The sequence below is a fragment of the Chelonoidis abingdonii genome, chromosome 22 (assembly GCF_003597395.2).
Source record: "Chelonoidis abingdonii isolate Lonesome George chromosome 22, CheloAbing_2.0, whole genome shotgun sequence".
Classification (NCBI taxonomy): Eukaryota; Metazoa; Chordata; order Testudines; family Testudinidae; genus Chelonoidis; species Chelonoidis abingdonii.
The window spans coordinates 3,725,221-3,750,930 of record NC_133790.1 but is presented as its reverse complement, the minus strand read 5'-3'; the positions used below and the strand labels follow the sequence as shown (position 1 = coordinate 3,750,930).

At 48.9% G+C, this 25,710-nt stretch overlaps 2 protein-coding genes across 6 annotated transcripts in view; both read right to left on the bottom strand.

Annotated features, from left to right (window-relative positions):
* MMAB (metabolism of cobalamin associated B) overlaps positions 1-1,546 on the bottom strand; it is a 181,486-nt gene extending 179,940 nt beyond the window's left edge. The window contains exon 1 of the mRNA XM_032805438.2: positions 1,322-1,546. Within this exon, the coding sequence (XP_032661329.2) occupies positions 1,322-1,546 (225 nt within the window). The remainder of the gene's footprint in view (positions 1-1,321) is intronic.
* Positions 1-25,710, bottom strand: part of KCTD10 (potassium channel tetramerization domain containing 10) — a 399,500-nt gene that overhangs the window by 283,364 nt on the left and 90,426 nt on the right. The gene's annotated exons all lie outside the window — the stretch shown is intronic.

Here is a 25,710-nt window from a genome sequence, read left to right as displayed (position 1 = left end):
GAGCTGGCCGCATTCTCCCCTCTACAGCTGCCCATTACATCAGCACAAAGGGTCCAGCCAGGGCAATGAAAAGGGAAGACATTTTTTTAATGAGTAGAGGGATTTGCCTTTACCCCAGGGAATAGCCACGCTGCAGAATGTGCCGCAGCGGGATGGCCTTGAAGCCAGTATTTTAGGAAGCTTCTGAATGGGATCTGGCTGTTCTCCAAATCAGGAGAGTGTCTACAAAGAAAGTCATGTGGGTGCAAAGTACAAGAGCTAATCCACTCTGAGCTCTGGTGCGGGGGGAAGATGCTCATGTGGAAGGGGACCGCACAGGTTGGTGCATCGGAGGGTTTTTTAACCTTCTGCTCAAGCGGTCGGCACTAGCCAGTTTTGGAGGAAGGCTAGAGACCATCAGTCGGTTCTGGGGGGACAATTCCTATTAAGGGCGAGAGACATATATTCCACATCAGTAGTTCAGACCTCTCTATCTCATGGCACAGGAGTTACAGTTAAATGGGGGAATGCTCAGTCGTCTTAAGTCGGATCAGTGTGATCTGCAGCTCTTGATGGCAGTTGACCCAGGGACCTGGATTGCTGTAAATCCTCCTACCTGTGCAATAATAACAATGAATCGCCTGTTGCCTTTCCCTGTGACTGCCCAGCTCACTGCTCCATGTGCTTTCCATGCAGCCTGTTTAAAGTTACACCATCCCGGCAGGGAGACCAGTGTCATCGTCTTTGTTCTATAGGTGGGGAAACTGAGGCACAGAGCAGCAAGGGGGCTGGTTGAAGCTCCCATGGAGAGTCAGGGCTAGATCTAGATCTCCCAGTGCCCTGCTGTAACATATGCTCGCCTTGCTATCGCATGCTTCTCCTGAGAGGACTGTGCAGCTTTTATCGATGCTCCCCGTGCAGGGCCAGCTGTGAGCAATAGACCCAGCGGGCTAGAGCTGGATGAATAACCAATTTTTTGACTCAGTGGCCAAACCAAAAAATTGGGATGTGGGGGGAATCACTTTGGGTCAATCTGAAACAAAAAAAAATTGGAATTTTTCAGCAAAACAAAAAAGTAAAAAAATTAAGAAATGTATTCCCGGTTGAATTAAATGTTGAGTTTTGGGGGGGGTTAATCCTTTTAAAAATGAAATAAAGAGTAAATTCTACCCCAAAAGGCATTTAGAATTGAAAAATTGAAATGGTTAATTTTGACTTTTTCAGCATTTCTTTTCCTTTTTTTTTTCACCTGAAACAATTCAGTGAATTTGACGTGAATTTGTGAAACGGTTCAGTCAACCTGAAACTGCATTTCTCAGTGAAAAATCTTCTTAAAAGTTCCGCCCGGCTCTCCAGGGGCTCCCCGCAACTCTGCTGTAGGCATGGGTCGCACCGTGTGGCAAGGGAAGCCGGAACGGACTCGTTTAGCAAAGGGCAATTCTTTGCAGCCATTTGCTGGGTGTTTATGAAACAAGAGATGATGATTCAGATCTGGGGCTGGATTTCCAAGATCCTTGTAGTTGAAGTGTTTCGATCCAAGGTTCTGGTTCAGCCCATTAGAAATCATTTGCAACATTCAAATCCAGATCAAGCTTGCTAAAGTTCTGGGGTGACCAGATCTGGGGTTGGAGCTTGTCCGGTCTCCTTAACCCAGATCACAAGCAGCTTGCTTGCACATGCTCCACAACCTTCGACCCATCCTCTCACTTATATGCACTTGGATCAGCAGACCAGACACGGCAGGATTTCCATACAAAGTCTGTGGGTTTGAGCAACAGAGCAGCTCTGCGGGGCCCAGAGCAATTTCACAGCCCTAAATATTTTATCATTCATCTCTGATTTTTAATGCAATATTTTTTAGTAAAAACATCAGTTATTCTACTGCCTTCCACTCGACGGCTTTAAATATATAATCAGCTCACAACAAGGAGGAGGAGTGGGTAGGCATAAAATATGGATTGGCAGAGTTTATATAATACAATTTTTGACAACACTCAGCAAACAAAGCAGGAGAAGTTGTTGATTTATTGAGGAGTGACTTTTGTCATCAGGAGACCTGGCTGTGGCAGCTGGGTTATCGAGAGAGGAGTGGCGGGGAAGGGGACTGTGGATGGGTTGGAGTGCAGGCTGGCTTGTTCCTCCTTGACTTTGGCCGATAACAACGAGAGCAGCTAACTCAGAGGCAACCAATGGAAACACTTTACTGAAGCAGCATGAGCCAGATTCGGGCACTCCCCCAGGGAAGCCAGCGGAGCTTTGGCTAAGGAAGGAGCTCTGGTTTTGGTCCCACATGGCTGGCCTGTGGAATCAAGGTCTTTAGGTCAAGTAGTGCTGCTGGATGCAGAAGGGGCTCGTTGAACGCGATAATTATTAACATGTCAACTCGAAGAAGGGATCCCCAGATCTCATGCTTCAGGATGTGAACTGACCACCACAGGGGTCAGGCAGGAATCGGCAGTGTCCCATGTTCGGCATGACTAGCTAGGATAATGGGGGCATTCTAAGTGGCAGGTTGGCTTCCTTTCTTCTGCGAGAGATGGTGGGAATTGCAGCCTATGATGTAGATGGTTTGCAATGTCTCATGTGACTGAATAGCCCACTCCGGGATTTGCGAGATCTTTGGCAGTTATTGCAAATGTCTGTGTCTTGGTTGGGAACTGCTTGCTTCATACGGGCTCTTTTCTCCCCAAGCTTTGGGGGGCCAGCTTCTGTCATCGACTCTGATGCCCCAATGGAGACAATGGTGCCACTTGTTACAATCACTTGCCAAGATTTCCCAATGGTCAGGATCAATTCCAAATTCCTTCATATCTCGCTTGCATATGTCTTTATAGCGAAGCTTGGGATGTCCTGTTGTTCTTGTTCCCTCTGAAAGCTCCCCGTATAGCATGTCCTTGGGTATGCGTCCATCTTACAACCTACTCAGATGGCCCAGACAGCGCAATCGTCTTTGCTTGAGCAGGGCTGTCACATGTGGAAAATTTGCCCTTTGTAGAACCCCTACATTGGTGACTTTATCCTGCCATTTGGTGTTGACTGTGTGGCATAAACAATGTAGGTGGAAATTGTTCAACTTTTTCTCCTGATGAGCACAAGTTGTCCCTGTTTCCTCACCACACTAGAGTGCCAAGGACAGAAGTTTGGCACACTAGCATTTTGGTCTTGATGGCCAGCTTTGAGTTGTTCCAGGCTCTTTTAATTAGTCTGCTAAAGGGGGTGGCAGCCTTTCCAATGCAAACGTTTAGTGAGGGGTTGGTGGTCACTGTAGAACCTAAGTAGCTGAACTTTTGGATAACTTCTGGCTGGTTTGCACTTAAGGTGATTGAAGGATCTTGTGGAACCCCCTGTCCTGATACAACCGTTTTCTTGACGGTGAAAGCAAATGCCTGACAGGCACTGAAAGGTGGTCCATGAGTTCTTATGGTAGATCTCCATTGTGGGCTATGAGGGCAGCAGCATCAGTGACTAGAAGTTCCCTGATTAGCACCTTTTTTACTTTAGTCTGTGACGTAAGTAGTGACAGGTTGAAGCATTTCCCACCAGCTCTTGTGTGGAGAGACACTCCATCTTTCACCTCCTCAAATGCACAGTTCAGGAGTAGCGAGAAGAAAATTCCTGAGAGTGGCAAGGCCTTTGTGAATGACCCTTCATCCTGGTTTGCGCACCCTGCACACAGACCCGAATCCGGGTATCTTTTCCCACTGGGTGGGGCAGCAGTGGGCAGCGCACACACTAGCCCATGCCTCTTGCTGCAGGAGACAGGTGGTCTGGCCCATTGATCTGATTGATTGACAAGGACCCCAGCAGCAGATTGGCAACCAGATGGCAGGCACGGTGGAGGGGACTTCAGAGACAGCAAAGCTGCATCACTGGGGTGGGGACAGACCCCAGCCCTCCCTCAGGAAAAATCTGTTCCCTGGCCCTCTGCCTTGCTGGCCGTGGGGTCAGGATACTTCTCTATGGGGAGGGAGGTTTCCTGGGAAGGGCCCAGGCCCCCCGCCTGTGGCTGTGAGAGCAGAGGGCGCCCAGCGACTGATGGCTGTGCCGTTACTGTCTGTAACATGCCCAAATACCGACGTTAGCACCCGTGTTTCTGCATTTTCCAGGCAAGAGCTCTCATTGCTAAGGGCTGAAGGAGCTGGATTTTGATCCCTCCAATATCTAAGTTTTTCCCCCTAATTAATAGATTGCAATTGTATGTGAGGCAACTTGCCCCTGGCTCGGGATGCCCCCCAGTGAGCCAGAGCAGTCACCTCCGCCTTTGGAGAAGGCTCTCAGCATCATTGAATCAGCAGCAGAGTTCTGCGGATCAGCCTCTGGGCGTGAACGTTCATCGAACGTCTGCACCACTTGCAATGTGGCAGCTGAAATTTGCAACATCAGGTTGCACTTTAGGGACCAGATGCTCAGGGGGGTAAATCAGCATCACTCTGCTGAAGTCAACCGGGGCTAGATCCCTGGCAGGTTCGTAGGCTGGAGCTGTCCCATCCCCAGAACTCCTCCTCCCTGCAAAGCCTTCATCACACTGCTCATTGAGAAAGAACCCAGAACAGGGACAGGCCTCTTACACCGCCCATCAGCCGCTGAGACCCTGCCCGTCTTTGATCCCAGCTTGCAGCACCAGCAGACCACTCTGCACGGACCCAGGGAGGAAAGTCCCTCAGAGCACCACGAAGGGCTCCTCAGCGCTCCCTTGCCAGCCCATTGTCATGTCTGAGCCCCTCGGCTCCCCTTTGCTACCCTCTGCTGGTCTCCATGGCTCCTCTCCCTTCCCACAGTGTGCGCTCAAACCCGCCATGGCATCAGAGCTGCTCCAACCCCATGGCCTTGCAACTTGGAGACGTCCAAGCACTGCGGCTGCTACCGCTGAGCTCTCCTCTGGTCAACAGCTGAATCGCCAGCAGCCTGGATGGCCACAGTATCATATGGAGCCTGTAGAAGAGCAGGAGGCTGGTGATGCTGCGGCAGCGCGTTTCCATTCCTTTTGGGGGGGGATGTAATTAGCCACTTTTAATTGGTTCTGAGGGAAATCTTGGCATGTGAGCTCTCAGTCTCTGGGAGAAAGTGTCGGCAAGAGCAGCTGGGCTGTATTGATTGTTCTTTCTTTCTTTCTTTCTTTTGTTAAAATACTTTGTCTACGTGACCATCCCATTCCCTAATGCTTAGTGTTTGTCTCCCTGTAGCTGCCCATTGCCTTTGTCTCCTTTGCTGCAATGCTCTAGTACATTATTGTGTTAGATCAGCAAAATCCTCTTCCTTGCGCAGGGCCTGATTCTGCCCGGTGCTGAGCTCTTGAAGTGGCCGGACGTTGACTGAGCTCGGCACCACTCAGGATTCCCAACCTTGCACCGGTGTTGGTGACTAGGCTGGGGATAGGGCAAAGGAGACGCAGGCCTGAAAGAGCTAAAGTGAGGGCTCCCTGAGAGAGCACAGTGGGGATGTCTCTGCTGCTGCAGGATCCACTTGAGCACAACATGGCAGCCGCCTCTGGCAATAGGCGGGAGGAAAGCACAGTGCACTGCACATGAGTTAGATCTGTGCCACCTTCCAATGAGAGAGAAGAGGCAATTTCTCCTGCCGGTCTCTCACTCGGCATCGATCAGTAATTAAATGCAGGCTACGATTACATAATGTTTGCCTAGCGACCAGACTGTTATGAAACCTTGCTATAAACAGCTGCTTTACAAATTGCATCTCATTTGCTACAGGATGCCACCGTGATTCTTCAAGGAAAAAAAGAGGTTTCCTTGGAGAGGGGACACCCAGTTATACATGTTCATTAACTTATGTATTAATACCCTGAAGCCATGCTGCAATGATAGTTTATTATAAACTTATCTCCAATAGAAGGCTACTCCTTTTGGTTTGCATTTACAATGGCTACTATTCATTCCTCTTTAAAGGGAGCCTGTCAAAGAAAATCTGCCCCCTTATTTCAAATTTGCAAAAGCCTAAGTCAGGGGTCGGCAACCTTTCAGCAGTGCTGTGCCAAGTCTTCATTTATTCATTCTAATTTAAGGTTTCTCGTGCCAGTAATACATTTTAACATTTTTAGGTCTCTTTCTATAAGTCTGTAATATATAACTAAACTATTGTTGTATGTAAAGTAAATAAGGTTTTTAAAATGTTTTAAGAAGCTTCATTTAAAATTAAATTAAAATGCAGAGTCAGGACCAGGGCAGTGTGAGTGTCACTGAAAATCAGCTCATATGCTGCCTTCGGCACATGTGCCATAGGTTGCCTATCCCTGGCCTAAGTCCTCAGTCAAAAGATTTCCATGAATTATGATTTGTTTAAAGTTTCCATTGGAAATAGATTGTTTTACAAGTAGATTCCTTTATAAATTTTATATTATTTTACAATGCTCCTCCCTGCTCTCACAAACCAAACACGACAGCATCCTACCAGTGTACCCCAGCCAGAAAGCGAAAGTGACCAGGACCAAACATGAAACTAACTAGCTCATCTTCATTGTCCAAAGGGGAGGATAAATATATGTGAGGCAGAGTGACATGTTACCTGGAGTAGCTTTCAAAACAATGTGTTTGTAATAATGGAAGGTGTGATTTGCCCCCCACACAGTACATTTAGGGTTTTCTGAGACTGATATTTAAGATCACTGTACCCACTCGGTAGCTTGGTAGAACTCACGCTGTGTTGGCGAGGGAGCCCGCTTTTGCCCTGGTTGTTGTCAATAGCCAAACTCCCACTGGCCGAAATGGGGCCAGGGTTTGAATGATGGGCAATAATCTCACTGTTCTCCAGACCTGCATTGTCAGATGCAGAGATCAAAAGCCCAGGTCTGTGAGGAGCTGTGAGCTCTCAATTCCATCGAGGTCAATTAACGTCTCCCAGGACGAGTTTCGTATGTTACAGGATTGGGCCCCAAAAGAGTAGGTGCCCAAATCAAAGAATCTCGGAGCGCATGAAGCATGATCTCCAGAACAAAGCCACAAGGCTGGTGCAATACAGTGCACGCTGTGAGCCCATCCTGCAACCTTGCCATCTGCACTACTGGGCTAATTTGCCAACCTGTCCCTGCTACATATAGGTAGTTAGTAACAGAAACCGCTTTACATTTTAATTTGCTAACCAGATCATTCATTCTAATCAGAGTTCAACATACAGACAGTACAGTGCGCCTCAGTGGATGGATTTGCCTTGTGTGTTTGACTGCAGTACCATTTCTACAGAACTTCACATACTGAAAGCTCTTTAGAGGCTTGACCTAATCACCCCAGCACCCTTCTGAAGATGGAAACTGAGTCACAGCGGGAGGTGAAGGGACTTTCCCAAGGCTCCACACTGAGACAGTGTCAGAGCTGGGATTCCAGCTTGCCAGACTGCCCCCTTGCCTCTGTAAAGCATGGGATTTGTTTCTGGATCATACAGGCTGTCTGTGACGCAGGATGAACTAGAAAAAGCTGGGACTGCTCTCCCACATGTGCCGAACAGCTAGCACGGGAACTCCTGCCAACAATAAATACATCTGGTGGCAGCGACACCACAGGAGATAACAGACAGGGCTGCTTTACAGAGCAGCACAATTCATTTTTATATAGCAGCGGCATACACAGTATCACAGCACCTTTTACAGGGAGAGTCAATCATTCACTAAAGAGAAAAGGGAAGGTTTCAAGAGGGGATGTTTTATGGATGTATAGGTGTGTGTGTGAGCAGCACAGGAGACAATCTTCTGATCTCATAGGAAACTATCCTGTCCATGTCTATTATAGTTGTCTTTTAAATTATATGGCTGGTAACAGAAAGTCTAGCTGATGGATGGATTTTTTTTTTTCAGTTAAACTTCACTCACCCATTCTCAGCAAACCAGTGCTTGACATGAGAGGACTCAGCATATACAATATTATGATACAGAGCACATGGGCTTTTAACAGCATCAAGATGATTATATGGATGCACGATCCTGCATTCTTTGTACAACTGAAGCGGGAAACGAAGAGCCTGACCACTGCCAGTCCAATATAAGCCAACACAACAAAGAAAACAAGGCACTAAGCTCGGTAGAGCCATGACTGGCCACCTAGAGACAAAGCAGAGTGAGTGAGTCTTGTGGCTGCATCCAAAATAAACTGCTCCTGGTAATGCAAATCTCTCCTCTGCTACCAGGTGCAGACCCGTGGCAGAGACACAGTGATTCCTAATGACATTTTGCAATTGTGGCATACCCCAGAGGACTTACTTTTACCACCAAACAGGGTGTCCAAGTCTTCAGAAACTAACAGCTGCTACACTCTCAGTTTTAAAATTGTAATCAATGTAAATGGTCTGATTCTGCTGTCATTTGCTCTGGGGTGCAACACACGGAGGAGTCATTCCTGATATATAGTGGTGTGCTCAGAATCAGATCACAAATGTTGCTCCCCAAGCCAGAGTCTCCAACCATGACCAGAGTATATAGCTCCTTTCTAACTAGCAATTAAAAGGATGCACAGAGTAAATTAGTGTAATAATGATATTAATAATTAATAATGAAGTAACAGAAGAGTAAACCAATATCAATTACATGGGAATAAAGTCGATTTCTACAGATGAAGCACTTTAACCCTTTCAAACACACCTGTTTTGTCTGAATATTTTTATTTAGTAATAGCCAAGTGAAGCCATTCACCATCTGTTCAAAAAGGGGCATTGCCCCGCCCCACAATTCATACAAAGCTTCCCAATGTATCATCTGAACTCCAGGACCCCCCTCAGCTCAACCCCACGCCTGGGGCACTGGTTCAGCTCTCACTCAGACGGACGAAAGTCATCAAAACTCTTTGTGCGGTGATTGCATCCTGTCTCCCCCATTAAGAAGGACTCAGGTAGGTACTTGGCTGGGAGACCGCCAAGGGAAATCTAAGCATTGAACAAAGTGCCATGGCTGCTGCTGTTCAGGCATTAGCCCGTCATGCCTCCCACCTTCCTGCAGGTCTTCGGCACTAGAAAGCTCCTCCCGAGCTGTAGTGCCCATCAAACGTAACGGTGGTAGAACCGCTGGTCCAGCTCCATATACAGACACAGCTCAGTAACATCAGCAAACCGACCTCATGAGCAGAGTCTTGTTCTATTCACCACATCCCTGCTGAATAGTTCACCTAGAGGCCTAGCAAAGGGCTAATCTGAAGATGACTCATTCCCCTACAGTAGCAGTTCTCAAACTCTGGGTCAGGACCCCATTGTAATGGGGTGGCCAGAGCTGGTGTTAGACTGGCTGGGGCCCAGGGCCAAAGCCAAAGCCTGAGCCCCACCACCCTGGTTACAAGCCCCCTGCCCAGGGCTGAAGCCCTTAGGCTTCGGCTCTAGTGCCCCTGCCCCCACCTGGGGCAGTGGGGCTTGGGCTTCGGCTTTGCCCCCCGCAACCGGGGCAGCAGGGCTTGGGCAGGCTCAGGCTTCAGTCCCCACTCCTGGGGTCATCTAGTAATTTTTGTTGTCAGAAAGGGGTCATGGGGCAATGAAGTTTGAGAAACCCCTGTCCTTTAGCTTCCTCCATGTGATCCCCCCAGGCCCGCACTCCCTCAGCCTGCTAAATGTTGTTGGTTTAGTGACTAGAGTGAATGATAATAACAGAATGTATCACCCCTAAAAACCATTTTAATGCTTGATGAGCTTGTATCTGTGGTGTAATGGCATTAAAATGCTACTGGCTGGCAGCCATTTTGTCTGCCAAGGCAAAGGCTGGTTTGCTTGCTATATTTCCCTGCCATGTTGCTATTTTCCCCTGGTAAACAGACTAACACACTGAAAGGAAAGTCAGCTGCTTCTGGCTTCACAAGCCCCGTCGCCGCTAAGCAAACGGGAGGGAGATTGCACTGCCTGAGCCCCTGTTCGGCATCACAGATAAGCATGCGGGATGCCCACCTGCCATGTACTCCAGTGAGCAAAATCACTCTCCAAACAGGATGGAAATATATCAAATGACATGCATTATCATTGCCGGTTGCCAATGGTGATGCACAAGGAAGATTTCTCTTGTCTCTGTGTGCAGGTGCAATCAGCAATTCTGCCGGCTTCCCGCAGGATCCGCACACCGGACGAAGCAGCCCCTGCACGGGCATGGACCAGCCCTGGCTTAGGAAAGAGATTGGGGACCACTGCGGGCGACGCAAATATGTTGCTTCCTGCCAGGACATAAAAGAAGCATAGAAGCTGGAATGGGAAAGAGAGGGGGCTGGGTTAACGGCAAAGGAGTAAGAGGTCTGGTAATGCCATATGCTGCTGCCTTGAAATGAACACAGCACAGAAAGAGAGCGTGTCTCTTTAAAACAGAGGGAGAGCTCTTAGTGTCACTCCTGGCTTTTGCCAGGAGCGGAACCGGTTGAGTCTGAGCGCTGACTGAGTGTGGTTATTCTGGAGCGGGGCCCTGCAGTGGAAGAGGGCAATTCTCTGGCCTCCTGCATTCTAAAGAGAGACTTATGCTGCAGAATTTGCACCGAGAGTCCAGCCACCGCAGAAGCCAGGCCTGTTCAGATCCTGAGTTATGGGTCAGGCCATTTTAACATCAGGAACCATCTGCAAAACTAGGCTCTAGATCTGAGTGCAAATTTGGACAATTCCCCCCAGCCCGGGTTTGTAGCTGTTCTAATCTGGGGCTTTGTTCAGGCCCAGCCCAGCCAGGTTCCGTTCCTGACTCTGCCACTGACTTTCTGAAGCAGCCTGGGTAAATCCCTTAAGCTCTCTGTGATTCTGTTTTCTGGTTTATAAATGACTCCCATACCTATCTGCCATGCCTTAACAAATAAGGAATGGATGAGCTTCTCAGCTGCAAGATGCCGCATATGTGCAATGTAGCATCGAAAGGGCACAGCAGTTGGCTGCACTGACCTGAAACGATGCAAGTGCAGAGCGTGTCTGATGAAGACACATGGTCCTGGGGGGCGGGAGGAGACAGCACCATGGTGCTATAAGTCAAAGATGTGCTTGTATGGCCCATTCACACAATTCCCCTCGATGAGAGCTGGGCAGGAGCCTCTGAAGCTGTTCCTCTGCAGCTGCTTTATTCTAATGGCAGGAGCACAATTTGTAGTTCTCCCCTTCCTTCTCTTTGCACAGAGAGGTTAGGCTGACCTGTGCGTGAGGAGGACTAGACAATCCCATAAAGTGATTACTGCATCTGGGGATCCATGTAGACAGGAAGTCACTCTGTGCCCAGCTCATGAGCATTAGCACAAATTATAGCTGTCTGGAACTTGACAGAAATTTGGAGGCATTATTAATTTTTTTTGAAGACTCCAGCTTGGTGGTGGAGTATAGGCTTGGGCTTGTCTCTTGGGTAGAACTGGCTGGATCCAAAAGTGACAGGGGATGGGTCAGAGCACATCTGAAGCTCAGCTGATGGCCTTTTGTAGGATCCAGCCAGCCACTCAAGAAGCCAAATGTAACCTCTAAGATCTAGAAAGTGAAACCCCCAGAATGCCTGTATGGGACACAAACTCCCACTAGCTGTGGAGAGCGAGGCCCTCCAGAAGCACAACAATCCAGGAGATCATCAACATGAACACAATATGTGAATATGTGAATCTCAGCGTGCTGCCCATCTGATGGCCACAGGCCTGGTGTGGAAGAGGCTGCACTCCAGTGCCTATGAGGCTATGGACGGGCAAATGGGTGCAAGTAAAATAAGACCTGGCTCAAATCTTGATTCTGAAGTCAAACCAGTCCCACGCCTCCAGCTCCAACTCACTCCAGACCCAAACCTGATCTCATGCTGGTTACAGAGGGGACTGAAACTGCACATAGCTCAATCCCATTGAGGAGAGTCTTTGGATGATATTTCCATCCCGGAGATGGGAATGTCAGAAACCCCACAGGATTTACAGTCCATTTGACCTGCCCAAGAGGCTGGGAATCAGAATCTGAACATCTGGGAGCTGATCCGTATTGACTCCCCTCCTGTTTTTGGTGGCTCAGCTGTGAACTCCCAGCACCCTCTCGGTGTTGCTAACTTTACAGGCTGACGATGGCAGGGAGGGGACCGCTGGAAGGAGATTACCGGCTGGAGGAAGCATGCTATGAACAAAGATGTCATTCACCCAAAATTAGATTCACTGGAAGAAATTCAATCACAAGAGTCTGATAAATCTGGTTTATGGGGTCCAAAAAATTACATTTTTGATGTAATTTTGAATTCATCCAACTTGTTCTCCTGCTCATTTCTTTTCAGCTGTCACAAAGGACTCTAAATCCACAGGACAAATTTAAGATATGCAGATAGAGCCCGATCCAGTAAGGTGAAGCCATTGTGAGTGGAGGTGCTCAATTATGGGTAAAACAGACCCAGAGCCCAGACGTTTACGCCCCCCCCCGGGTCAAATATATATTTTTGTTGCCATCCATCTTTTATGGACAATCAATATCGGATATATTTTTACAGTCAGTTAATGTACCGATGGCTGGCAACTCTGATGCTATATAAACTCTCTTGTCATTCGAACCAAATACTTCTCATTGCTCCTCTTGATCTCTGAAAGTTGGTTATTTTTTTTTAATTTGTTGGTATCAGCTGTCTCCTCTTCAATAAATTCAGTAGTTGATCTTTCCTCTCCCCCCACCCCATCCTTGACTAGTGTCTCTTTAATCTCCCTAATCTCCATTAGTTTTATCATAATAGAATTTCTGGCTCGTTCTTAATGGCTGCCAGGGTTCTATAATCCCCTTTAATTATGAGCTAGCCGGAGGAACAGTACAGTCCCTGCAGTAGCTCTCTGGTTCAGGTCTCTGTTGTTTATACAGCAGAAAGGGCAATAAATAATGGATTTCAGGCTAAGGATTAACATACGTGTTCCATAGTTTCTCTCAGCCAGTGATGTTGCTCTGGTTTGCTCGGAGCAAAGCTGAATTATCAAAGCAGACTTCAGCCAGTCAGGGAGTGCCAGGGTATTTTTAGGGAACACTCTTGAGTACAGCGATTTTCAAAGATACTGATCCCAGTAATTTCAATGAGATTTGGGAATCACAGGTGTGTGTGTGTTGGGGGGGGGGGGTTATGTGTGTGTATGCACTCACGCATATACACATATGTTGTGCTGTTAACAGTTCCATCCAGTATTAACGAAATCAGCAACTGATCGTGGACTTAGAACATGTTGGAACATATCCTTCAGGACAGAGTTTACTGTAGGATCAAAGCCATGTGTTCAGCAGAGTTGTTCCTCGAACACGCCAAAGGCTGACAATGCACTTCACTAAGGACTATTCACCGCTGTTGCAAAACAGAGATAATCTCGGTACCTTCAGGCTTTTTCCAAGTCTGTTCCAGCCCCTGTTCTATATTTGACTCCAGTTTCTCTAGTTAATTCCCCAACCTTTCCCCTCTGCCCACGGCCTTCACATTAGGTATTTCAGGAAGGTCAGCCAAAGAGGGTTTCCTGGTTCCATCAGGAGAACAGTGAAAGCACTTTTGGGGGATGGTTTAGGGGAGAAAAATCAAATTTATCAAACTGGATTTATGTTCCTAGCTTTCTCTTCTTTAAGGGCATTGAATAAGTCACATGTGCATCATTAAACCTGAGATGTAAAGGCCATCTGGCAACCCCAAAAGGACATCATTTGTCTGTGCAGAGTGCTGTTTTATAGCACACACATGCTCTTCAGCGCGCTGTAGCTAAGGCGACAGTAAAGAACAGGCACGTTGAGGGCTGCAGCATTCAAAAGGCAGCTCAGTGGGTCCATTAAGGCTGAGCATCCCCGTGCCACTGAAAACATTGATATTCAAGGCATCAGTTTGTATTAGAGCGAGACTCACACTAGTCAGATAGATGGACTATTTGCTTATCATCAAATCAGGGTCCATACTGCCTCCTGGGAGGCCTGTCTCCTGCAGGCCAGGCCCATGATTCTAGTTTTCAGCTGGCTAAAGACTCCGATGGCATGGAATTGACATGCTCAGTCTTGGGGAAGGGAGCTGCTGCCTTTCTGACGGGGAATGACTCACCTGCTCCTCCGCCTGGAGTAACGGTGCTGATCCCGGGGCTCCCCCCGCCTGAATTTCTTGCCCCCCACCCCTCTTCCCAGAAAAGATGGTGGCATGGAAGAAAGTTAAAGGTGACATTCGGAAGGCCAGTATAACGCCTATGCACTACTTCCACCCTCTTTTGGCTTGTCCAGGCCCTCTACTCAGGCTGAATAGCCAGCTGCAGACAATTCCCACTCTACCAATGGATACAGAGATCCCTTGGCATATTTTGAGCCAAATTTTGTTTTGGTGTAAATTTGTGCTGTTAGAGAATTTGGCCCTTTGAGTTTGGCTTCAGATAAGAGCAGCCGTTCTAACTGGGTGTGGCTAAAGATTTGTGGGGAGATCTGGAAGCGCTGTCCCATTGAGCCGCTTGGTTCCTCCGAAGCCCAAAATAGAACATGCCTCCTGCACTCAGCTTCTCCAGCAAGAGCTGTTTGATATTTCTGTGATAACCGCGGGACATCTGATGTTAGTGAGCACATTAAACAGAGACATAAATTTGTAATGAGTCTCGAAATAAATGGTACTTATCATTTATGGATGGAATAATTAAAGATACTGTACTTGGAGGTTTTACACAGTATTGTAAATTGTGATCAGTGAGTAAGTAGAATTCAAACAGCTTCAAATTGCCCCACTCAAACAGCTCCTGTTTCGTCCCATTTAAAGAACCCCTTTTGCCCGGCATTACTGACCTGGTATTAGGTATTCTAGGCCTGATGTTACTCTGGCAAAGCCGTGAGATGCTGCCTGTTTCTTCCTTGAGAGGATGCTGTGTGGAAGGTAATATTTTCATGAACAGTCACAGGTCTCAGGCTTTTCATGAGCTGGCCCTGGAATGTCTCAGAGCTCAAGTCTGCTGAGCTGCACTGACTCCATGATGGGTGAGGCAGAAGGCCCAGACCCTTCAAGGTCTGTAAGCATCTAACACGGATTGATTTCAAGGGAGTTAGACACCTACACGCCTTTCTGGATGTGGGGTTAAGACCTATGGAGAATAGCCTAGGATAGATTTCACGTTGAGTTAAATTCCCCCTTCCTCGCAACAATCTCAGTGCTCTGCAATGAAAATGGTGAAATTTTACCATAGGTGAGGAAAATCAGGAATTTGGAAATTCACGCACTTTTTTTTTGACACCCTCCTGTCTTTCATGTCCATGTGCACAAGCATTTGATATTTTTCCTACTGCCTTTTCTCCCCTGTATCCCGGGCAGTGAGGATGCTTCCATGCACTACAAACTATTTCAAGTTTCGAAAACAGACGCTCAGTGCCGCGTTAAGTGGCATAAATTATTCTCATGTCACTCCCTGCGAAGGGTGTTGCATCTGCTTCCAAAATCCAGCCGCCTAAAAAGATCAAAAGCAGAGAAAGCTCGTTGGAGGTTTGGTTGTTAAACAGCCATTTGATTTTATTCAGCAGAATAAGAGTATTTTTTCCAACTGCAGTTATGTTTAGTGGCCACCTGTCTTTCTTTAAAGACCTTGAAAAGAGTTCCAAGTGTCCATGATAGTGGGCGTTCATTGGTCCCCTTGTTGGCAGGCTCAGCAGAGTGAATTTAATGGGCCTGAAAACTGAACTCTTGCCTACACTGAGAATTTTAGGGAGTGTTCCCACTGTTAATCTAGCTGCAGGGCAGCTCCTTTCCTGCTAGCAATGCTGCATGCCGGCCACCGGCATTTTCACCACTGTGTCTAGAACAAGGGTTGGCAATCTTTCAGCAGTGGTGTGCCGGGTCTTCATTTATTCACTCTAATTTAAGGTTGCGCGTGCCAGTAATACAGGTTAACGTTTCTATGTCTATAATATATAACCAAACTCTTGTATATAAAGTAAATAAGGTTTTAAAAATGCTTAAGAAGCTTCATTTAAAATTAAATTAAAATGCAGAGCACCCCCGGACCGGTGGCCAGGATCCAGGCAGTGTGAGTGCCACTGAAAATCAGCTCGCGTGCCGCCTATGGCACGTGTGCCATAGGTTGCCTACTACTGGTCTAGAAGATATAGAGAGAACTTTCCCCTGTCCTTACCTCCTGGTTTGCTGCTGCTAGACCTTGTGCTTTAGTTGCTAGCTCTAAAGGGCTGGGCAGTTTATAGGGGTGCTGGCCCAAGTCCATGTTCTGCAGTGTGGCATTCAGCTGCCTTCGCCTGTACCATATTGGGCTGCTCCATGGAGAGGGTGACAGGTCCCAGCATGCATTGCTACTCCGTTTTGATCTGCGGGGCTGGGCCACAATGCATGCTGGGAACTGTCGTCTCCACGGGCTGCCCCCTTCGTATTCGAGGCCGAGGGCAGCTGCAGTCTGCTTGGTTTGCAAATGAGAAGCCCTGGGCAATTAGCCAGTAAGTTGAGGCCACTTCCTTCCCTGAAGGATCTGGAGAATGGCACTGCAAAGTCACCTCCAGAGAGTCCCAACTTCCAGCCCAACTTGGTAGATGCTCGTTTCCTGAAACTCTGAGGCCTCCATACTCTTTTAACTCCAATCATCTAAAATACTGTCACCATGACAACCGTTGCAGGTGAGTCTCATTACAGTTAATCCTCTAATTACTAACTACCTCTTCAATCGGTTGTAATTACTTTGGGGACACCGTTAACCTTCTCATTAGAAACGCATGGCCACTTTGTACCAAAAGCACAAACAGTGACATGCCTAGTAATTTGCACCAGTGCACTCAAGGCCACTCTTTGTCTTTTACCGAGGCACAAGCTCATCCCCATCATTAACCAAGAATGGTTGTCATGACAATTAATCATTCCATCCCTCATCAGCAACTTTTGCCAAATGTCACCCTGCTCTTGATCAAACAAGAAGAGAAAATTAAATGAATCAATTCGGTATCCGGGCATCTTTTTTTTCCTAATAACTTTGAAATTGCCCTGCAAATGTGCTTCCCCCAGGTTTCCCATGGCGCTCTGCTTAATGTACTGTGGGGTGATATGCTTTGAGCCTGAAGTGCTAAACCTCAGCAGCCGAGCTTTGATGGGGAATGACTAATGCCCACAAGAATACTTCTGTGGTGCAAATTATACAGTGCCCAGCTCAGTGGGGTCCTGCTCCATGACCAGGACTCCTTGGCATGATACTAATACAAATAATTAATAATAATAATCTAAAAGAAAGGAGACCATTGACATTCAAGAACCTGGAACTGATCAGGTGGTTTGATTAGCTACTGTGCATGTGACATACTCTCACTTGCTGGGCAGTTTGAGATGGGCCAGTGTTATTGGTTCAACGTTTTTCCTGTGATAAGGAGATAAATGGCCAGATTCTGATCTCGCTTTCTCCACTGTAAAGCCAGAACTCTGTGGAGTTACTCTGCAAGCAAAGCAGAGTTCCCGAGGTCACAAGCTGGTCCAAAGCCCGTGTGTCCTCCACTCCAAAGGACGAAGGAGGTCTCCTGAGTTGCTCAGCTGGTCAGCGATTGCATAACACACGGACATATGCCCTCCATGGGGTGACCTCCTTTCTGACCCTTTAAAGGGACTCGCTGATTTCCTTTCCTGCTGACACTGTCCTGAGGATGTGGGAAGCCATCTCCTGTCCCCTTTTCTGGTTGGATTTGGCTCATCATTCCCAGACGGTTTGATTTTTGGAAGACAGTGGTTTAATGTACCTGCTTGCCCAGAAGGGCCAGCAGTATGAGCAGGCACCAGTCTGTGTCTTGTGGGCTGCTCAGAAGACCTTCCAGGATGCAAAGCTTAAATCTAGCCCAGGTGGCCTATTTGGCTCGAAGGTGGCTGATGTTACATGCACATTAATGCTATTGCTACTCGGGCTGTGTGCAAGGCCCGGGAATCCACGGGTTAACACAGACAACTTCCAGAGCGGAATGCAATGTTCCTCTTTAGTGCCCTAATTTTGAAAACAATCCTATCTGAAATCATTTTCCTTTTAAACCTGTAATTAGTTAGAGTCATTTGCTGCATGCAAATTCCAATCCTTAATTGCCAGCGCTAACCTTGAGAAGTGCTTATGCACAAGCCAGCTCTCCTCCGAGCATGGACCCGGGCCGCTGCTGCCCAGCTGCACACACCTCCACCAGCAGCTGAAGACCATCCTCACGGAGCAGTTTGGACACAGCGACCTGTGCTCACCCCTTTGAATGTCCTCCAGTACTTATGGCGCATGGCCGGCTGAGCTGCTCCAACAATATGCCTCTTGAAAGGAAAACAGATTCTCTCTCCCTGACCTGAAGCTTTTCAAGGGGACGTGAGGCATAAGGACACGAGGGAGAAGAAATAAGGATCAGTGGGTGACACCTGATTAGACTGTTGAGCCCCTTAGTTCCAGAGAATTAGGCAGAAGGTAGAATATCACAGGGCACCTTGCAGAAATGCAAAACACCAATGAGCTGCTACTTGCATCACTAGAGAGGAAAGATGCCATTTAAGCATTTATTAGTAATTGTTGTTACTATGATTTGTACCGTGTAATTCCCAAGGGATGAGTGCCTGCGGACCCAGGGGCAAGGCTTCACCATGCAGAAATCCTCCGGGAAAGCTTCTGGCTGCCCCAAGGAGATGCCATGTGTGATGGGCCAGCTGAGACTGGAGGGTGAGGGAACAGTACCCCACACACTGAGCAAGTGCCATGGATGGCAGAGAATGGCTGGCTCTAGCCCAGTCCTTGCACTGTTGTTGCACCAGTGCATTCTGGGGCACCAGAAGCACCTTATTTATAGTGCCCATTACTGCTGCCAGGAGCAGGAGATAATCAGCAATTTCCCCATGTCAGGCCATGACGGCAAGGGCCACTTGTGCCATGCAGCTGCAATGTTTGTGCCATACCATCCAGACTGGGATGAAGCCATTGCAGATGGCACCAGGTCAGTGGGACCTGAGCAAATTCCCCTGTTGCAACGGATCTTTGCAATCAAGAAGCACTCTGGCAGCTTTTGCATTTGCACACTAAGTGCTGCACAAATGTTGCAACCAAGACATTCTAACCGACAGCTGTGTGCAGCGTCTTCTCACCTAAGTGCAGACGGCCTGAATGCTTCCCCTCTGGCGTGTGGCAGGGCCACCCAAGAACAAAGACCCCCCTGCCGCCCATTCTCCCTTCCTCCACCCCAATCATCTCAGCTCAGGAGCGTGCTTTATCATTCCGTGGCTGGCGTCAGTACAGAGGCAGAGTGACGGGATTCTGCTAAATGAATAAGCAAATTCCTTGCGGATCAGGTGATATTTTACCGTGCACTGCCAAAGCCTGAGCCACCTGCCTGCTCGTTTACCTACGACCTGTTCAGGAACATGTGCTTCATCAGAGTGAAATTAGAGCTCATTTAGCCCACACATCTACATTGTGGGGAGGGAAGCTTACGCTAGAAGGAGTTTTTTCATCCTCCTTTTAGTTGTAGGGACATTTTTTTCCTCTGGCCTGGCAGTTCGAAACCTTCACCAAATATGCATCAGAGCCTGGCTGGTTTGTTTATGGATTTGCCAGTTGCCAGAAAAATAATTTCATCTGCTGGTTTTTTTTTACGAGGGTGGAAAGATTTGCAGGATTAGCCCAATGCACTGGGGGAGTGAACATTAAAAGTTTCTGTGTCCAGGTAGCAATGCTGCAGTGTTCCCACTTCTGCAGTTTAAGTAAGAAAATGACGTTATCAATCTTATCTCTATGTTTTATCGCTCTAGCTACTGTATGTGGCTGTTGAAGGGAGCAGGGGTTGCAGCATTTCCTTGTGGTTGGGGGCTGCGGTTGTAGCAGACTTGCCTTGTGTGTGGAGGTGCCAGGATTTGTTGCATTTCAAAGGTGGTACTTGAGAACAGCTTTACTGGGTCAGATCAAAGGTCCATCTAGCCCTGTATCCTGTCTTCCAACAGTGGTCAATGCCGGGTGCCCCAGAGGGAATGAACAGAACAGGGAATCATCAAGTGATCCATCCCCTGTCACTCATTCCCAGCTTCTGGCAAACAGAGACTAGAGACACCATCCCTGCCCATCCTGGCTAATAGCCTTTGATGGACTTATCCTCCATGAACTTATCTAGTTCTTTTTTGAACTCTGATACAGTCTTGGCCTTCACAACGTCTTCTGTGCATTGTGTGAAAAAATACGTCCTTTTGTTTGTTTTATATCTGCTGCCTGTTAATTTCATTTGACAGGTAACTATCTGAGCCCCATTGGGGTCATTAAAATATCCCCTGCTTCACTAAGACATGCTCACCATGGTAGAATATGAAGTGAATTTAGTGCTGGAGAAAAGGCCCCAGATGTCAGCCCAGCAGACTGAAATCTGCTTTGATCCACTGACCAAGGGACAGTCTGGATCAGGGGCCAACACTGGGTGGGAGAGGGATCAGTGCTTGGCCCCTCTGCTGAGGCCGGTAACGAGAGCCAGGAGAAGAGGATTCACAGAGTGACTCCTGGATCACAGCTGATTCAGCCCCAGCCTTTGGGGCTGGATTTTCTCCACCCTTTGGGCATGCACAGCTCAGTCTGGAAAGGGAAGTTCAGCTCTGCAGCAGAGACATGTGACCAAGACGGTAGTGGAACCAGCTTTGGAGGGGGCTGTGCTAAGTGGCTAGGTGCTGGGCTGAGATGCCCTGGAGTCATAAAGGAGGGGGCTGGGCATTCCCAGTGCTAGCCTGTTAAGGTTCCTTCCCCACTCTGAACTTTAGGGTACAAATGTGAGGACCTGCATGGACACTTCTAAGCTTAATTACTAGCTTAGATCTGGTACACTGCCACCATCCAGAAGTCAGTGTCTGGAGCATTTCCTGTTCCCCCAAAACTCTCCCCGCTACTGCTGCCTTGAATTACACCACATCTCCCTGTAGAACACACATCCAAACTCCTTCTGATCCTAATTAAAACAAGGAAACATAACATCCATCCTCCTATTCCCCACATCCCTGGTGAATCCAATCCCAATCCCCTTGATCTTAAAAACAAAGGAAAAATCAATAAGTTCTTAAAAAGAAAGCTTTTAATTAAAGAAGAAAGGTAAAAATCATCTCTGTAAAATCAGGATGGAAAATACTTTACAGGGTAATGAAATTCGAATAGCCCAGAGGAACCCCCTCTAGCCTTAGGTTCAAAGTTACAGCAAACAGAAGTAAAATCCTCTCAGCTAAAAAGGACATTTACAAGTTGAGAAAACAAAAATAAAACTAATCTGCCTTGCCTGGCTGTTACTTACAATTTTGAAACATGAAAGACTGATTTAGAAAGATTTGGAGAGCCTGGACTGACGTCTGGTCCCTTTTAGTCCCAAGAGCGAACGACCCCAAAAACAAAGAGCACAAACAAAGACTTCCCTCCACCAAGATTTGAAAGTATCTTGTCCCCCTATTGGTCCTCTGGTCAGGTGTCAGCCAGGTTTACTGAACTTTTTAACCCTTTACAGGTGAAAGAGACATTAACCCTTAACTATCTGTTTATGACATAGCCGATGGCCTGTATGGGTGGGGATGGGGGGTGTCATCTCTAAGGCAAGGAGGGGATGAAGAACTGGGTCACGGCACTGACCTCCCCTCCACCCCATGGCAGCAATCCGTGGAGACCCAGAGCAGCAGGAGGCGATTGCTGAAGTCCTCTCCATTACGGGGGTTGCTTTCTTTCCAAACTTTCCAGCCTCAAAGAGACACGCAGGGCATCTCAGGTTAACCCCTGGAGTGGCTTCTTTCCTGCTCTGGCTGGTTAATCCAGTGGTCTGCCTTTGCTCTCTGCCGGTTGCTTGCACCCTGCTCTGGGGCGTCACGGCCTGTGACAATGGCTGAAGTCTGTGCTCCCAGTCCCAGGGCACGTGTGCTCAGCGAGGCCAGGTCCCTGCGCTCTGGCTGAGGTTACCACAGCCCCGATCCTTCCCTGCACACAGGGCTGCAAGGGAGGAAGAAGGATGCTCAGCTTCACTCTTGACAAGGGAGGCCCAGGGGCCAACCAATGAAACCTGCCCATTCAGTGCAAGGCAGTTTAATATCCCTTCCAGTGCCACTGAGTTTGCACACATGCTGGGAGAGGGAAGCTGTGGTTTGCAGAGAGCAGGTGAGGGCTTCAAGTGAAAGTCATATGTGACCTGGCATTAAAATGAGGAACGTCACCAGGGGCACAAGTCTTCTTGCTGGGAACATGCAGTCTCCCTGGCTGGACTTACAGACCAGCAAGTTTGGCATAACCGGCGTTGTGTCCCAGAGCCACCCTCTAGCTTGGGCACTTTGTTGATTTCAGAAATCGTTTCCCCCTCTCCTAGGAGTGAAAGTCTGTCCATGAGCTGAGCTCCTTCCACCTAATTACCAGGGACAGGGGGAAGTTTCACTGCAACTCAATTATAGGAAATTGTAAAATCGCATTAGGAGAGGCGGCATTTAAAGCCTGATGCATGCGGACAGATTGTCTCTTTCTGACTCAGGGAAATTGATTATCCATCAGCTGGGCACTCAGGTCAGGTCTCTAGCTGTTCTTATCGCACGTGTCCCGGGAGCGAGAGAAGGCCATGTGCTGCAGCTGTATCCCACCTCCCAAGATGGGTTGGGTGAGGGGGTGCTGCAGGCCCTGGAGCCAAGAGACCCAGGCAGGCGGCCCCTTGCCCTCCCAAACTCCAGCCCCCCAAAGGGGACACATGCTCACTGAAAGGATAGATGCTGGCTCCTCCTGCCCAGAGAATAATGAGGATGGGCTGTAGTCAGTATGCCAATGCTTACTGTAGGGAGGCGCCCTGGCTCCCCACCGCGCCTGAGGGGGACGAGCCCCAGCACGACCGGCTTACACTTACCCATCCTCATGAGGCCGTGAGGGGCAGGCTGGTATGGCCAAAGGTGCTCTCCACCCCTTGGGGATGGCATTAGCCTGCACGCCTGTTACCAGCTGAGGGCCGGCATTGAAGGGAACACATGCTGCAGCCTCCCACGCCAGCCCACCGCAACCACGTCTTGGCTCAACCCTCCACGGGCCGAATTTCTCTGCCCTGGAGCCCTCCCAGCCTGCACGGCTGGCCCTGGGTCTCTCACTCAGAGCCTGCACTGGGTGGGTATCCCCAGCCGCACATCAAGACATTGGCCCCTGCCTAGCAGCGCTGCTCATGAGCACTCAGACTAGACTCCAGTATCTAGCACATGTGGGGAGAAGCAGAGAGCTACAAAGCAGCTGGAGGCAGTGATACCCATCCCACAAGCCCTGATTCACTCAGCCAGGGGTCGGGGGCCTCCTCCCTGCACACTGCTTCTCACAGCACGCAGAGAGGAGGCCGTCCCCCCAGGCCCCGGATTCGCCATCTACCCCCATGACTGGGGCTAGGAGGACTCGTTAACTTGGTTTGGAGCAGTGGGTCTCAAACTTTTGTGCTGGTGACCCCTTTCACACAGCAAGCCTCTGAATGCAACCCCCCCCCCATACATTAAACACACTTTTCAATATATTGAACCCCCATTATAAACGCTGGAGGGGGAGCAGGGTTTGGGGTGGGGGCTGACAGCTCACGACCCCCATGTCATAACCTCATGACCCTCTGAGGGGTCCCAGCCCCCAGTTTGAGACCCCCTGGTTCCAAGGCTCAAGGAGTCAGTGGTGTTCCCAATAGCCAGGGACGCGTCTCTCTGTCTTGCCCTTTCAGATGGATCCGAGCCTGACTCTTCCTCACCCCCGCCCAGGATAAGTTAACACCACTCAGCACCTTTGATTTTTTTAAATGGCCTTGATTGCAAATTCCTGTCCTGTTTTTTCACACATCTGTGATTTTTCTCATGTAGTTTCCCTACCCAGGAATTTTTATCTGCAGCCAGCAGAAAAAACTTCCTCTTGTTCTCCTTTGTCTTTTTTTTTTCTTTCATGCCTTTAAATCCAAAAGGCAGTTCTGTGCCTCGAGATGAAGAAAGCGTCTTCCTTTGACTAGAGGGGAGGCCGGTGTCAAAGGCAGAACACAATCTTGTCACATGGTGCTTCTGAAAGGAGATCACCTAATGGGAAAAGCATCACCTTCACATGCAATGTGTCATGTCCTCCTTTCCAGTTCACATCCCACCTTGCAACCTCGAGATGCACGGAGCATGGAGGAGAAGGGAGCTGGCAGGAGAATTCCCTGCTACAGGACCGGCTAATCCAGTGGGAATCAGCTGCCCCTCCCCGCTTAGCAGCCGCTTCTTTCTGGAGACAGTTTGTTAACATGGCGGGGCTGGAGAGACCCATGCTCTCTGAGAAGAGGGAGAGCAGGTTTAATACCAGCAACAATTCCCCCAGGCCTTTAAAAATGGTGCTGGACCTAAACCAATGGCTACTGCGAATGTCACGGCACTGTAGGGTGTTAGGCCACCATAGTCCTTGGCATGATAGCAGTCTGGGAGAGCAGAGGAGACCTGGGAGCAGGAGGAAATGACGGAGGCAGGGGCTGCAATTCAAAAACTATGGAACTTAATTTCAAATCTCTTAGCTCTGGGTCTCAGCGCCTGCACCCCTCTAGCCAGCACGCTTGCAAGCTGGTTGGGCAGGGACCATCTTTTGTTCTGTGTCTGCACCCTGCATAGTGCGGTGGCCCGTGTCCTTGACTGGTGCTACCACCCTACAGGTCAATAGATTTGATACCATTGCTGTCTAGCTCTGTCTCGGTCGCCTTAGGCCCCCCTTTGTCTATCACCACATGTACCCAGCTGTCTATCCAGCCACCTGGCCTCCTCACCGAAAGGGACTGTGCTAAAGTTCTCCATTTCACCCCAGCACAGCAACCGCTACAATGCAGCTCTAGCTCTGGGGGTGCCACCCCATCAGCTCGACCCACCCCTGCCTGGAGGACCCAGCTCTAATGGAGAGGGACTTCACCATGCCAGTGATCTCCAGTCTGATTCCTGCCTCAGTGGAGGCATCGAGGCCAGTGGTTAGGGAAGCTCATAGGACAAGGACCGATGTCTGCTCACTCTCATCAGATCATGCAGCACCCAAGTCCTTCCGCGGGGGTCGCTAGCGAGCCGTCTCTCACCTCCAACACCCGGGTTCTCGCAGTGTCACCCTTCCTCCCCAGTTCCCGGCTCACTCGCTCTAGCCTAGCGCAGGGCTGAGGGGGCCCACGCTTAATGCACAGAGTGTGCGCGTGAATCTTGTGCTGCAGCCCAGCCCATCTCGGGCTTGTTCAGAGGTGAGGGGGTTTTCGCAGGCGCCAGGTACGCTTCCTGGGATGAAGTCACGCCTGCCGGGACTAACTCTACTGCCAGGAAGTTACACGAGGGCTGAGTTTGGCCCTGGGTGACTGGATACTACCAGGGACTATGGAGCTGGGCACATGAGAAACGCATTAAGGGTGAAACACAAGGTCTGGATGAGCCACTTAAATTGCACCTACCCCATGCTAAGGGCTTAAGCGGGGGTTGGCCCTCAGGTAGGCTCGCTGCATAGGGCTGGGTTTTGCTCAGGGTCAGCACGTTCAGCTCCAGGTTCCTCTTTTCACCTTCTAGACTCAAAGGGAGGATGGGCATTCATGTGGTTCAAGGCTCTGGGCTGGGACTCAGGAGATCTGGTTGGGCTCCCCAGATCACACTGAATTCTTAATACATTTGTGCTTCAACCTCCCTGGCTGTCCAAGGGGGAGCGTGCCAGTGCTTAACCCTCTGGGGGCTACGCAGCACAGTCCAATTGGGCGAGTCCTAGTATAGGGCTAGTACAGACTAAGAGCACATGTGGAACATACCAGAGTTAGGTGGATGGGACGATGCCAGGGATGGGGCCCCTCTGCAAGCACAAGAGCTTGGCTAGGGATCCAGCCCCCAGCACCCAGCCGCATTTTGCATCTTCCTGCTTCCCGCCCTGGCAGGCCCACCAAGCACTTGATTAATTCCCA